This window comes from Electrophorus electricus, chromosome 1 (assembly GCF_013358815.1).
Source record: "Electrophorus electricus isolate fEleEle1 chromosome 1, fEleEle1.pri, whole genome shotgun sequence".
Classification (NCBI taxonomy): Eukaryota; Metazoa; Chordata; class Actinopteri; order Gymnotiformes; family Gymnotidae; genus Electrophorus; species Electrophorus electricus.
The window spans coordinates 3,557,222-3,570,118 of NC_049535.1; the positions used below are offsets into that span (position 1 = coordinate 3,557,222).

The 12,897-nt window shown below is 49.3% G+C and overlaps 1 protein-coding gene across 9 annotated transcripts in view; it reads right to left on the reverse strand.

Annotated features, from left to right (window-relative positions):
* Positions 1-12,897, reverse strand: part of myo9aa (myosin IXAa) — a 63,657-nt gene that overhangs the window by 13,880 nt on the left and 36,880 nt on the right. For 5 of the 9 annotated variants that reach the window (XM_035532162.1, XM_035532157.1, XM_035532149.1 and 2 more), the window contains 10 exons: positions 12,382-12,498; positions 11,847-11,981; positions 8,359-8,480; positions 7,368-7,509; positions 6,135-6,330; positions 4,937-5,056; positions 3,687-3,756; positions 954-1,073; positions 817-856; positions 551-673 (listed from right to left, as the gene is read on the reverse strand). In XM_035532162.1, coding sequence (XP_035388055.1) covers positions 551-673; positions 817-856; positions 954-1,073; positions 3,687-3,756; positions 4,937-5,056; positions 6,135-6,330; positions 7,368-7,509; positions 8,359-8,480; positions 11,847-11,981; positions 12,382-12,498 — 1,185 coding nt within the window. The remainder of the gene's footprint in view (positions 1-550; positions 674-816; positions 857-953; positions 1,074-3,686; positions 3,757-4,936; positions 5,057-6,134; positions 6,331-7,367; positions 7,510-8,358; positions 8,481-11,846; positions 11,982-12,381; positions 12,499-12,897) is intronic. The other 4 variants (XM_035532153.1, XM_035532178.1, XM_035532176.1 and 1 more) reach the window with 3 other exon arrangements.

The following is a 12,897-nucleotide window of genomic DNA, read 5'->3' on the forward strand; positions in this document are numbered from 1 at the left end:
AATGCATGTTGGAACGCATGTGTGCGGAATGGGGCGGTTTCACTCTAGGTTTAAGACCAGGGGCCGAGAGAGGAGCGTCTTGTCCAGCGTGTGGCGACGACCAGTTTAACCAGTGACTATCCTAATGAATGAGGATGTCTGTACTGGACAAAACACAACAAGCAAGCCATGGACGAGATCCATTTTCTGAAATCTAGATACCATACTTCGAGAAAAACACTGATCTAAAAAAATAAATGAATAAATAAAATAAACACCGATCTTCTCCCCACATGTTCAATAAATATAAAAAAAAAGAAAAAGAAAAAAAAAAATCCTTGTTTTAGCCAGGAAAGAGCATCATTTCCTTAAAAAAAAAAAAAAAAAAAAAAAAAAAAAAAAAAAAAGGCAGACATGATGTAATTAAGCTGCACTTTTGTTAGTGAATGTGAGCTGGGTGGAGAATGCTGCAGTTGGCCAAGTGCACAAACGGCAAAAACATCACGCCATACCCGTGACATACCACACCAAACCCACGCCGTAAACACGGATGAAGAGAGGCTGTCCTGACCTGGAACTGGGCGCTAATACTCGGGGGTTTCTTCTTCTTGTGCAGATGCAGCAGTGATTTGGTGATGCGATCCTGTAGGGTCAGCTTGCTCAAGTACTTCAGGGACTTCACGTCCAACAAGTGCTGAAGCACACAATAACGCACGTGAACAGGCACTGAAGGAAACAATATCAACGTTCACACGAACAGATTCATCACCACACAGGTGAACAGGTGCTATCCTGAATTACAGCCAAGTAATAAATCTGTGCTTCTGGAATATTTACCTTTGGGAGACTGGGCCTCATCTTGTAGTTTCTGTTCCTCCTTGGTAGGGAAAACAAACACAACACAGGAGCAGGTTAAGAAGGACCCAACACTGGCGAGTGCGCCGCTATGACTGCAGTGTGTAAGGGAGTCTCACATGAGGATGCCATGGGCGCGTTCCAGAAGCCTGCTGCTGGTGGAGTTGATGAAGATGCCATCCTCGTCGGAGGTGGACAGCCGGCTCAGTCTCACACCACGCAAGTTCCGGCCCTCCCTGCTGAACACAGCACGCGCGCACACACACACACACACACACACACACACACACACACACACACACACACACACACACACACACACACACACACACACACACACACACACACACACACGCTCAGAAACTGATGCACACGTGCAGGCAGGTGGAGTCCTGATCAGATCCAACACTGGACTCGCGTGCACAGAGTTCATCACAGACTCTTTGAGCATGACTCAAATGAGCAAGCGTCATTAGCGCAACGCACAGCGGGGATTGTGGGAAACGGACTGCAGATGATTATGCTTTTGGGCAAATATGCACCTCTTCTATTGCCATAGAGGACAACAAAGTCTCAAAGTCATACTTTCATTCACTCTTTTTAAAGCTGGATGTGTCTGATCCGAGTTCGGAAACATTCCTTTCGTTAGGCAGGGCTGGATGACTGCACTGCGAGTTGATGGATGTGGAAGTTGGAGCCTCAATTCTGTCCGACCACCCTCGAGCTGCAAGGTAAAGCCCGCCCGCCCAGCGAACCGGAGCCCCTGTATCTGCTTGAGAGGTTGGGATGGTTAACCCCAATCCCAGAGAAAACCACTTAGGCCTGCGCAAGAGTGGGGAGTGGGAGCCTTTGTGACGACCTAGCTGGGGAAGCGAAGGCCAGACGCCCTTAGCGACGAGGGCCGGCAGAGGGGCCGGAGGTGTCGAGAGGTTTACTTTACGGCCGCTTTACACTTTAAATTACAAAGATTTAAAGGATTAAGTATTCCAAGCATTTTAAGGACAATTTATCACACACATTTGGCCCTCCGCACCACAAGGTGACGAGAGCTGTTCTTTATTTTCACCCGTTTTGGCATCACATTTTGGTCTCCTTAACTTGGAGTATTTTAAAACAGCCAAACATTTTTTGAACCCAACAAAAAAAAGAGTGCATTTTTAAACAGTCAGATGCAGTGGTCGTCAGTAACCAGACTTCTGGGTTCAATTGGTTGACTGAAAATAGCGGCTCCTCGTAAATGCTTGATTGAAGTGGCACAGTAGTTTCCCTTACTACAGAGCAAAGGGGTGACCCGCACCCTGGAGAGGTCTGTGCGGCGAGCCTGTGCTGGACGCCGTTAGGCCCAGCATGCCGAGGAAAAAACGTCAGGCCCGAGTGAGCAGGACCAGAGGCTTTCTGACAACAATAACAGCTGGTCCAGTACCTCTGACTGATGTAAACCCTTGGCATGCACAGACACACTGAGCACAGGGGCTGTAAATAACAGAACTTCCATAAAGCAATACGAGCCAAAAGCAAATAAATTGGCTTCGCTCAGAGGCAGCGGTGCAGTCTGGGCTGATAAATACGCAAGGCAGAGACTACCACCCCTGTCCTGCTCTGTGTCTACAAACTAGCAGTGAATCTGGATGTAATGAGCTTTAGTAGCATATTATCGGTCTCCATGGATACCAAGATAAGAGCTGGGCATACCTACCACACTTGGCTTATGCTATTTTGAAGGAAAAAATATTCCAAACACTTGGAATGAAAACTTTACATGAGCTGCCCGGCGTATTGCCATGGAGTTCTTCCAGTGTACTTTCACTGCAAATACTTAACAACTCCCCCCCCCCCCAATCCTTTAGTGGTAATACTATAAATTCAGATTACTATTTACAGTAGGTTAACGTTAACCATAAACCATAATAAACCAAACGCAACGTTAACAAGGTAATTAATGTCTTCACTGTGCCCTGCTACATGAGCTGTGAACTGCTTTTATTTTGCCAACGACAGACTCTCCCTTGATATGCCTGCACAAGAACCTGCACACTTGAAACAAGAAAGACTATTTTGTATGTAAAAAGCTGATAAAATGGCTAGCTGCAGAACAAACCGAAGCGGGGTGACTCCGGCCTCTCGCATCGCCGCTCACTTGATCAGAAGCAGATGTGGTGCGGAGCGGCGTGGGGCCCGTTTCCAGAGCAAAGCCCACTCGCTCCGGCACGGGGAGGCTGTTAAGTCCATGTGTGGCTGGGAGTAATTTAGAGGCTCCGGTGAGCAGCGTGGGCGGGGCGCGGGACCCAGGGGAGGGACAGTGCGGCTCTCCGGAGCAGGGCCTTGCGGGGAGCACGTATGCATCAGGCTTCCGGGGTTGACCTCCGGGTGAGCACATAGCTGCACTCTGACATCACGCAGGAAACAGCTGCGTGGGGTTTAGCTATCACCCAGTAACCCGGTGTGCGCGGTTGCAAATCACATTAGGAGGACTTTAAGGGGAAACAAAAGGGCCATTATGAGCCTTTCGCAACAGCCCAGTTGCTGAGGACTCTCGGACTAATCTCAGGGCAGAGAAGAGGGGGGCTCGGGGTCACTGCGCTTATCGCTCCCCACAAAAGGACAAGGCTGGGTGCCCAGCTAGAGCAGCAAGCAGGGTCTCATCCTTGACATTTTTTTTTTCCATTTCTCACAGAAGAGACATTATCCATTTCTGAGTCACAGATGAAAATCAGTGAGGGCTACATAGCAAAGGGTTGCATCATGGTATTGTCGCTACGCAATGTTGAACTTAACGATGAGTATCTGAGGTCAGATGGAGGCGTGCAGCGTTAAGACTTCGCGTGTGTGTCCCGCGGGGGGGGGGCTCTTACCGAGGGGTGCACTCGTTGTTGCTACCCTGCAGGTCTGAGAGTGGTGTGCGAGGAATTCTTCTACTCATACCTGGGACAGAGCACAGAGAACAGGCCTTACAGAGGGCACCACATCTCACTCACACACTCACACACACAGATGACAGTGAGCGATGGGGTTACAGCCAACATGACAGATGACATGAGGGTCATGTACGTGATCAGGACTGAGCCGGTGTGGGCCGGACGAGCCACGTCACAAACCATGCCTTCTGCCGAGGAGGGATTTGACTTCATGCCTGCTAAAGTAGAACCACCCTGCTTAAGTTAAAAAATAAACGGCACTGCACAGCTCTTAAACTATATGGACCAAAGTATGCTGCCACTGGTACATAAAATTGTGCAAAAAGAAAATTTATATATAATTTTTTTTTTTTTCTTCCCCACATTAATGCCCATTTCATCACTGGTGAGGCAAAAGTCAGTTTTATAGTTTTTTTTTTTTTTTTTTTCCCCTTTTTATTGTCCAGCACTTGGGTTATTTCTAAGCGCTACAGTCTCATGCTAGCAGCAAAGACACTTGGCAAACCTTTTTTGTAAAAATCATGAAAAATAGAAAGGCGTGTCCCATCAGTTTTGCTAAAACATAAAATGTAGTTAGTAACAAACATGCTACAAACATTTTATACAAATTAGATTTACACAGTAAATGTATCTGACAAACTCCACAAGAAAGCGGCAACTAACAACACAATTAATGGCCACGTCATGCATGTCCTAAAGAGTGTCTAATGCGTGCCACAGCAAGACTTCTCCCGGGGGAGGAGTGTAGAGAGCGTACCTCGCGTGGGAGCAGGCTCCAGGTGGGCATTAGCTGTGGGGTGCTGGAGCAGCATGCAGATTGCACTGAACCCACACATCACACAGACACACACACCCACCCACCCACCCACATTCACGGCTGTTAGTGAAAGACCAGACCAGCCCAGGGTGACATCATGCAAGAATGCATATGGACACACAGACAGGTGCAGGGCTGAAGGGCTCAGACAGAAGGGAAACACCAGCCAAGTGGAAAAACCCAGACTCAACGGCGACGGATGGGACACAGGAAAAATCACACCGGTGCCGAGAGACCGTCTGCGGTCAGAACTCGGAGCCGTCCAGGTACGATCAGGGTCGGTGAACTAGCGCAGCCTGGACGCCGGGGTTTGGCTGGACTGCTCGCCCAGCGCCGAGGCCCTCGGGTGCGTGGGGGAGGGGAGCCTTACTGTTTCTCTCCTCTTTGCATCTCTGCAGGATCTCTAAGCTTCGCTGGTGCACAGGGTGATGCAGAAAGCTAAAACTATCCACGCTTTTCAAGGCCGCACACGGAGCCGCATCACCGTGCCCTTGGGAGGGAAGAAATAAACCAGAGAGAGATGGAGACAGAAAGGCAGATTAAACAGGTAGGAGCTGCGCAATTACTAGAGAATCACCTGTAAGGCGAGAGACAGACAGACAGAGAGAGAGAGAGAGAGAGAGAGAACCCATACCCTGCAGTGGCTAAGCTGGGTCTACCAGAGTCTGACGTCTGGCCCCAGGTGCTCTCCCTGGGGCCGTGGCCCCTCTGCCTGAGTGCTCTTTTAAACATAACTGCTGTTTCAGTGATAATGATGTCAACTATAATTATCTCTTGCTTCCATCCGCCCTCCACACAAAGATGAAATACGGCTTTGAGAGCCATTTCATTAAATTAAACGAAGCCTTCCCTGGGAGCACTTTTTTTTTGGAAGGGAGAAAAAGTAATCAAGACCCAAATATCGGGCCATTTATCTCTAGAAACACATGTCTTGTGATAATGCAGTAACGGTGGGGGTGGCACGCACATGTGCAGGGGTTAAGAGGCCACGTCTGACTGGGATCTCTCAGAGGGCGCTCTGGAGCGAATGCCATTACTCAACTGAAGGTGGGTGACTTCTGGAGCTGAAGACAGCACTCCCCTGCCTCTACTGTTGCACTTAAAGCACCAAGCCCCTGCGTTCCGTCTCGCCGTTAGCCTACAGGCTGCCTTCGAATCCCAATACAGCGAGAGGGGAGAGAGCTGAAGCTCTAAAGAGCAGCAGAGCAAAGGTCCAAGCGATAGGAGCTGGGTAGTATGAGCAAGTTCAGAAGCTAAGCTACCACAGGCCGGCTTGGATGCGCGCACACAGACACAGGATCGCACTGCAAATCACTACTGACCCCCAGCTGTGAGCACGCGGCAGCAAAAGTGCCTCAACATTACACCGATGACTGAAGTTACTGTGCTGCGTTGAGCAATGAGTGCTAAACCATCCCACAATGCTACTCTGTGCTGGGTGAAGGGACTGCCATCAGTGACTGTCCTAACTATCGTTCAAATGCAAAATCACAGTATATGCCAGCGGCTAGTTCCTTTTCTGGTGTCGGGGCCCCATGCATCTGTGTTTGGCTCAGCACAAGTCTCACCACTCCTCTTCTCAACACGTCTCCTCCCCGCCTCTCGGAAGGCCACAACGGCTCGGAAGTAGGCACGCAGCACAGCCCAGCGGAACGTGGCCACAGGGTCAATGCCAATCAGGCCACCGATGAAAGCGTTCCGGCTGCTCTTCAGAAGGGCCACGATGTCCGGCCGCATGTGGTCCGTGTTCTTCTCCCGGAAATCCTGCCGGAAGAGGAGACAGAGGTGAGACGAGGGCAGCCTCGCGGGGTCCGAACACCAGTGACGCAACCTGGGGTTGCGTCAAGGAAGCACTCTGAACGACTGTCATCACCATTGTGGGGGTTCATGCCTAGTGCGGACCACACAGTGACATTCAGAGACATGGTGATTAAAGGCTTATTTACAACCCAGACACCTCAGGTCACACAATGAAAAGCAACAATATCAAATTATCGTACTGACAAACATCGTCATCTCCCAGTTCAGCACATGGCTGGACATGGGACACTTTAAACCAAGGTCCATCCACAACCCCAAATTATAACAGGGTTAGGGTTCACTGCATGTAATGTAACATTCAGCATAATCATCGAGGAGATTGAACAGACTAAAAGACGGAAAAACGTCAAAAAACAAAATACTAATCTAAAAATCAACACTCACAAATACCACTTTTAAAACAGGCTCAATAATTAATATATCAAATAACTAAAAATAGATTCTCACAGTTGGCTGTGCGCTTTTAAAACATAAGGCCTGCAACAGATTGCACGGTGACCCTTGCAGACTCCTGTTATGCTGCTCCACATTTTGGTTTGTAAACATATTACTCAAACAGCGGCACATAAACGTGTCTACTGCCTTCCGAGCGATTGCTACGCGGACTACTGCACGGCACCAGGCGCTGCGTCTTAAAGATGAGAGTCCGGCAAACATCCACTGCCCCCAACATAACGCTGGACGTGCTGGCATTGGTCAGGGCCTCGCGCTCAGTTTGAGGACTGCACGTTTGGTGAGGTTGCATCAGCGTTACTGATGTTTGTAGTCTGCTTTGCTTCGACGGCCATCATGAATTTCAAAACGCTTCCCGGCCGCAGACATTCCACACGCTCCGTCCGCGACGTCTATGCCTACGCAACGTGACAATCGCATGACATGACAGGACGCCATTCAAGCGCGAGCGCGCGAGCGAGGCGTCGGACGAATTACGCGTCCGCCGTTGAGTTGTAGCGCGTGACGCGAGGCTCCGCTCCGCTTACCTTCACGCCGTACTTGACCTTCCCGGCGTAGTGCCTGATGATGAAGGCCGGCTCCATCACGGCGGGGAACTCGATGTAGCTGTTTCCCTCATGCTGCCGCTTGAACTTGTCCAGCAGCGTCTGGTTGGTGGCCTGAGGGAAGCTGCGGTAGGACAGGCAGGGAGAGCGTTAGCGCCGGGCCTGCGTGCGGGCACGGACGCGTGGGCTGGAGTGGTTTGGACGGTGCCTTGCGCGGGCTGCGCGCTTGGCGCTGGCCCTGTAAATACAAAACACTCCTGTGTCAGCGCCGGGTTCCTCCAGGAGCAGCGTGGCCTGGCCCGGGTAGCACTCATGAGCACGTCCATTGAGGAAGTGACACGCTGCATGTGGCAGAGTTCATTAACACACACACACACACACAGTGCTGATTAACCCAGCGGAGACAAAACGCCTCAAAAACTACAGCGGAAGGACATCAGCTGTACGCAGAAAAACCCACCAGCCTGCAGAAAAACGTGATGCTTTTGTTTGAGTTCATTTGAATATTTTTAAATACGCCTCATCTGAATCACCGGAGAAGTGTCCCAGTGGTAAAGAGCGCTTCAAATTGGTATCGTGGAACTGGGTCTCAACACCGGAGAACGCGCAGGCTTGTTAAGTCTGGTCACCTGGGCGGCGGGGCATATGACAGGCACACAGTTCCTCTGGCCTTGAGGGGATGACTAGTGCTGCCAACACACGGAAAAGCAACAGGAAGAGGAAGAATGTGCCACCAGAGAGCCGGGCTATGAGCCGCGCAGACCAAGATTTCCAGCCATGTTAAGGGGAGGCGACTTCGCCTCATTTCATCCCACAAAGGAAAAAGTGCGCAATAAAAAAAAAAAGGCTCCAGTTTTTATCTTTGAAATAAAACGGGCTTGTCTCCTTTTTGACGGAAATGCAGACATAAAATCACTGAGACCGTCAGGGATAGGTGAGTCCCCGGTGCATCGTTTCTGGAAGCGTCACTCACTTGCATTCTTCGTCCAGTAGGTGGAAGAGCGCCGTTGGTTTCTTGCTGATGAGGTTGATGCAGCCCGTGTTGTCGATGTAGTCGATGTTATGCCAGGTGATGCCCTCTGCCCTGTACTCTTCCTGACGACAGAGTGAAAACACAAAATAAACATGCCCCTGAAAGAAGGCGGGACAAAGCATCTTACTGTCTGAAAAGTCCCCCCCCCCCCCCCCCCCAAAAGCGTCTCAGCTTGACAATACGCTAAACAAGGCCCCGCTGGAATGAAAGCTACAGCAACAAAACGCACAATATGACTCGTTCTTCACACACACACACACACACACGAGTATCGATTACACGGATTATTCAGCCAATTTACTTTTAATATGCGTCGTTATGCAACCCACACGTCTCCACCCGGACCCTGGCATTTCTTTCATATCACCTTTGCAGCTAGATCAACAGCCTGCAGGCCAGGGAAGCGCTCACGGCTCTCTGGCCGCGGCCTTGCTACTTTAACATAAAGGCATTTTTCACATTTCACTGGCTTTAAAAAAAAAAAAGTTTTAATGTATTTCACGTGTCCGTAGATTTCGGGACACATACATAGAACAGTCAAACCCGTAATCCAGTAAAGGTTTCATAAAATCATTTTCTTCTTAAACGTAAAAGTGTAAAATTAACAATGTAGTTTAGTGTTACAGCTAAAGTACACGTACAGTAGGGAGTATGCCTGAAGAATCAGAAGATCGCCGCCTTCTATGTGCCAAGATTGATACAAATATTTAGGAAAATAATTACTGAATAATAAATGACTAATAATTCTTCAAACCATGGTCAATAAATATCATAAAGAAATACATCCACGCACAAACAGTAAAACAAGAAAGGAATTATAGGACATATTGACCAATTAAAAGGTTACATTAAAGAAAGTAGAACATTGATTTATTTGTTCTTTATTGCTATTTGGAGTACAATAAGGGGTCTTGAGGCAGGGGGCAGTTTATCTGATCTGTTTAGTCTTATAAAGACAAATGACGATCCAACAAGCTCCATCCCCCTTGGCCCCCCAAGTAGTGTCCAGGCAGGGGCAGGGGGCCGCCAGACCCCAGCTCCCCACCCGTGCACAGCGCCGGGACCTCCGACTTCAGCTGCCACTTTTCACTCGGGGCCCCTTTTGGCTGTCGCGAGGAACAGGCCCCAAACCGCTGCCAAAGGGAGACAAATAAAACAGGGCTAACTGCATCTCCGTAAATGGCATGAAGGTGGAACCGAAGGGCGGGAGGGGAAGAAAAACTGCCATTAAATGGCCTGCGGAGAGAGGGCACGCACACGTGGCACGCCCGCCTTTTTCCAGAGACACTCCAGCATGCCGGGATTTATGGGCGGCAGGTGGCACGCATGCCAGGCGTAGCCGAGGGACAGGCAGGAGATCTCGCAGGCGAGGCCGCAAGTCAGCTACCGTACGGGAGGACTGTTAGTGCTATTAAAATGACTAATCGCTGCTCTTATTACTAATGCTACTGCCATTACAAAAACAAAATAACTTCGTTAAGAATTATGCAGATATCCTGTCTGATCTTAAGTGTGACAAAGGACAGTGGTGTTTGAACATGCTGTGGTTGAACCATTGAAAGGAAAAAGTCTGCAGTAGCCTCAAGAGTTCATTCAAGTTCGGAATGCGGTACATTTGGGAAAGCACTGCAGACTCATTCCTGACATTTGAATCTAATATTTTCCATCTTTCTCCACAATTAATGCATGGAGCTTGGTGTAGCATCCCATAGCCGGTATCTTAGAACCCAGGGGTGCTGCCATCATCACGTCATCAGGAATTCTTCCCCTTCTGGACATACAGAACAAACTTCTCCCCTTTTCTCATGAATAAGAGAAGCAGACTGCCTCTGGTCCTGCCGAGGCCAGTGAGCAAGCACACAGCCTGGCTAAAGCACAGGGCCCAAGACAAAGCGCTAGGCTGTTTCTGCAGAGAATTCTCACTTGCACATCGAGTCTCTTTAAATAAAGGCAAGGGTTAAGTTGATACTAGATAAAAACACCTAATGTCCTCATAATAGAACAGTGTAGTACAGCAATCCAATATCCAGCCTTGCTGGGCCTCAATTTTACTCATTCCATCCAAAAAAACAAACAAACAAAAAAACCCATATATGGCTCGACCCTGAAGCCATTCTCACAGGTTAAACTCAGACCGCCAGCGAGCGCGACAGTTCCCACCAGGGCCGCCTCTTGCATAAAGAGCTTCTCTTTTATGGGCTGCTGGCTGCAACTTCTCCTGTCTGATGGGATAATGGAAGCAGTCTCTGATGCAGGTCAGATCTGATCTGGCACACAGGCGGGCGGGGCGCGCCTCGGCCGTCCGAGCGGCGCGGTCTCTGGATCTCCGGAGGGAGACAATACCACTTCAGTCGGGCCTACGAGACACGGCAGGGACGACAGCGCAGTTGGGGCACACAAGGGCCCACAAATGGACACTTACTCCAATGGCTCTTTTAAAAGACAGTCTGAAATAGCACAAGTGGTCAGCTGTGCGTCTGAGCGTTCTCGCCGTGTGCACAGACTGTTCGACCAGGATTTGAAGGGCTGCTTATTTGGGCTTGATGTTCAGGCCTGTGAGCACTGCCAACCTGGTTCTGCTCCTCACATTACGAACTTCTTATTGCAAATTAGTGAAAGAATAAAGGTTGTTGGTGATCTTCAGTTATCTGTATTTTGACTTGGCGAAAACGAAGGTGAACCCGTCAGAGGAGACGCTGTTCAAGTAGGTGCCCGCGGAGAAAACTTAACATGCCTTCTCTGAACCAACATGTGCTTTAAAAGGTGACTCACAAAGGCACTGCTTGGACAGGCTGTGATTACAATGATTTGTGGGCGCTGTAGTTAACCAAGGGGAACAGCAACACTGGGCAAATGATGTTATCGAGTACAACAGAGCTTCTCTCTCATTGTGCCGTCATGTGTTTACAATTCTCAGAACATTTACAACGACAATGCCGTTAACCATTAGAAGTCACCCCATGCCAACTTCTTGCCACCATGTAAACCAAGAAGCACACTTGAGATTTTCGGTCATGAGGCATGCACTCCGTGATGGCCAAACGAAAAACCGTCCTCCCTAGCAGGCACTCCTGCTGATCCTGAAGACAAACAGCCATCTGAAGTGGGGGAAAACTGAGACAATAAAATGGATCAAAAGAGTGAGAAGAGAGAGAACTCTAGAGGAAAAGTAGTTTGCTCGTCACATGAAGCAAGAGTACAAGAGCATCCAGGGGAAGGTTCCCATACAGAGAACATAGCATTACTTTTCACTCTTTTTTTTTTTGTTGTTGTTGTTTTTTTTAAGTCAAAGCAACTTAAGGCTATAATTGCTGGCCAAAAAAATAATCTGTTGTTATTAGCAGGTAACGTTGAGCGGAGTGTGTGAAGTGGGAGTGACGACATTCCCTGAGGTCCAGATGGAAGCCTGGGTGGAAAAAAAGGCCCACCTGTTCCAGTTTAAAGATGTGCTGGTTAAAGTAGTGCTGAAGCCTCTCGTTGGCAAAGTTTATGCAGAACTGCTCGAAGCTGTTGTTCTCGTAGTCTTCAAAGCCAAAGATGTCCAGGACCCCAATGGACAAGATCTGGGAAGACAATGCAGGAGTCATTATAAACCATGCAAGCCAACAGAGTTTTCTCTCCTCTCTATTTGCTCTGTGAGAACACAAAAAAGAGAATTTTATGTAAAAGTAAAAACAACCAGCTGCATGCTTTGTGGCTGAAAAGATCCAATTACATAATGTCTGCATCCATAATTCCCAGATTAATACAGCACTCTCCAGCAGAGAGGGAACAGCGGAGTAGCATGGAAAATCGGCTTCAGATGTGCTCGTGCTGCGTCTGAACCGAGCTGGCAGGGCAGCGGCCTGGAGACCCGACCCGCGGCCATCGTGCGCCAGACTGCTTCCAGCTACTCCTGCACCCTCTGCCCCGCTTTCCCTCCTGTAGTCGCAGTAACGCAAACTTCTGGGTAATCCCGCATACCTTGACCGACTCCTCCAGGTCTCGGGTGTTGAGCAGGGCGTGATTGATTCGGAACACGATCCAGTCAAAGAGGGCACTGTAGAGGGACTTGGCCATAGAGTCACGCACTGTCCCAGCCTGCAAAGGAACGGCAGACACTGGTCAGCGTGAGCCCGTCTGGCGTGATCTGGTAGGACAGCACTGCGCTGACCACCCTGGGCCTGCGTTCCTGGGGGGCCCCCTGCAGCACCATCAGGGCGTTATACGTGATGTGCCCCGGTCCTCTTAAATCACAGTAACCAGCTAGTGGTTAGCTAGTGCTGTAACAACAAAAAAATAAATAAATTACATACATACAGTTATAGTGATGAAGCCTCTGGAGTAAAGAGAGGAAGAGGAGTGAAGCGTGGTGGGCAGTCATCAGCCACATCCACTGGCATTCTCTCTTACACCTTCCTCCTCGGGGCCATGAATAGCAGCATTAGGAGCTTAGATGCTAAACCGCCGGCACAGCGTAGACCATACAGGGATTTGATT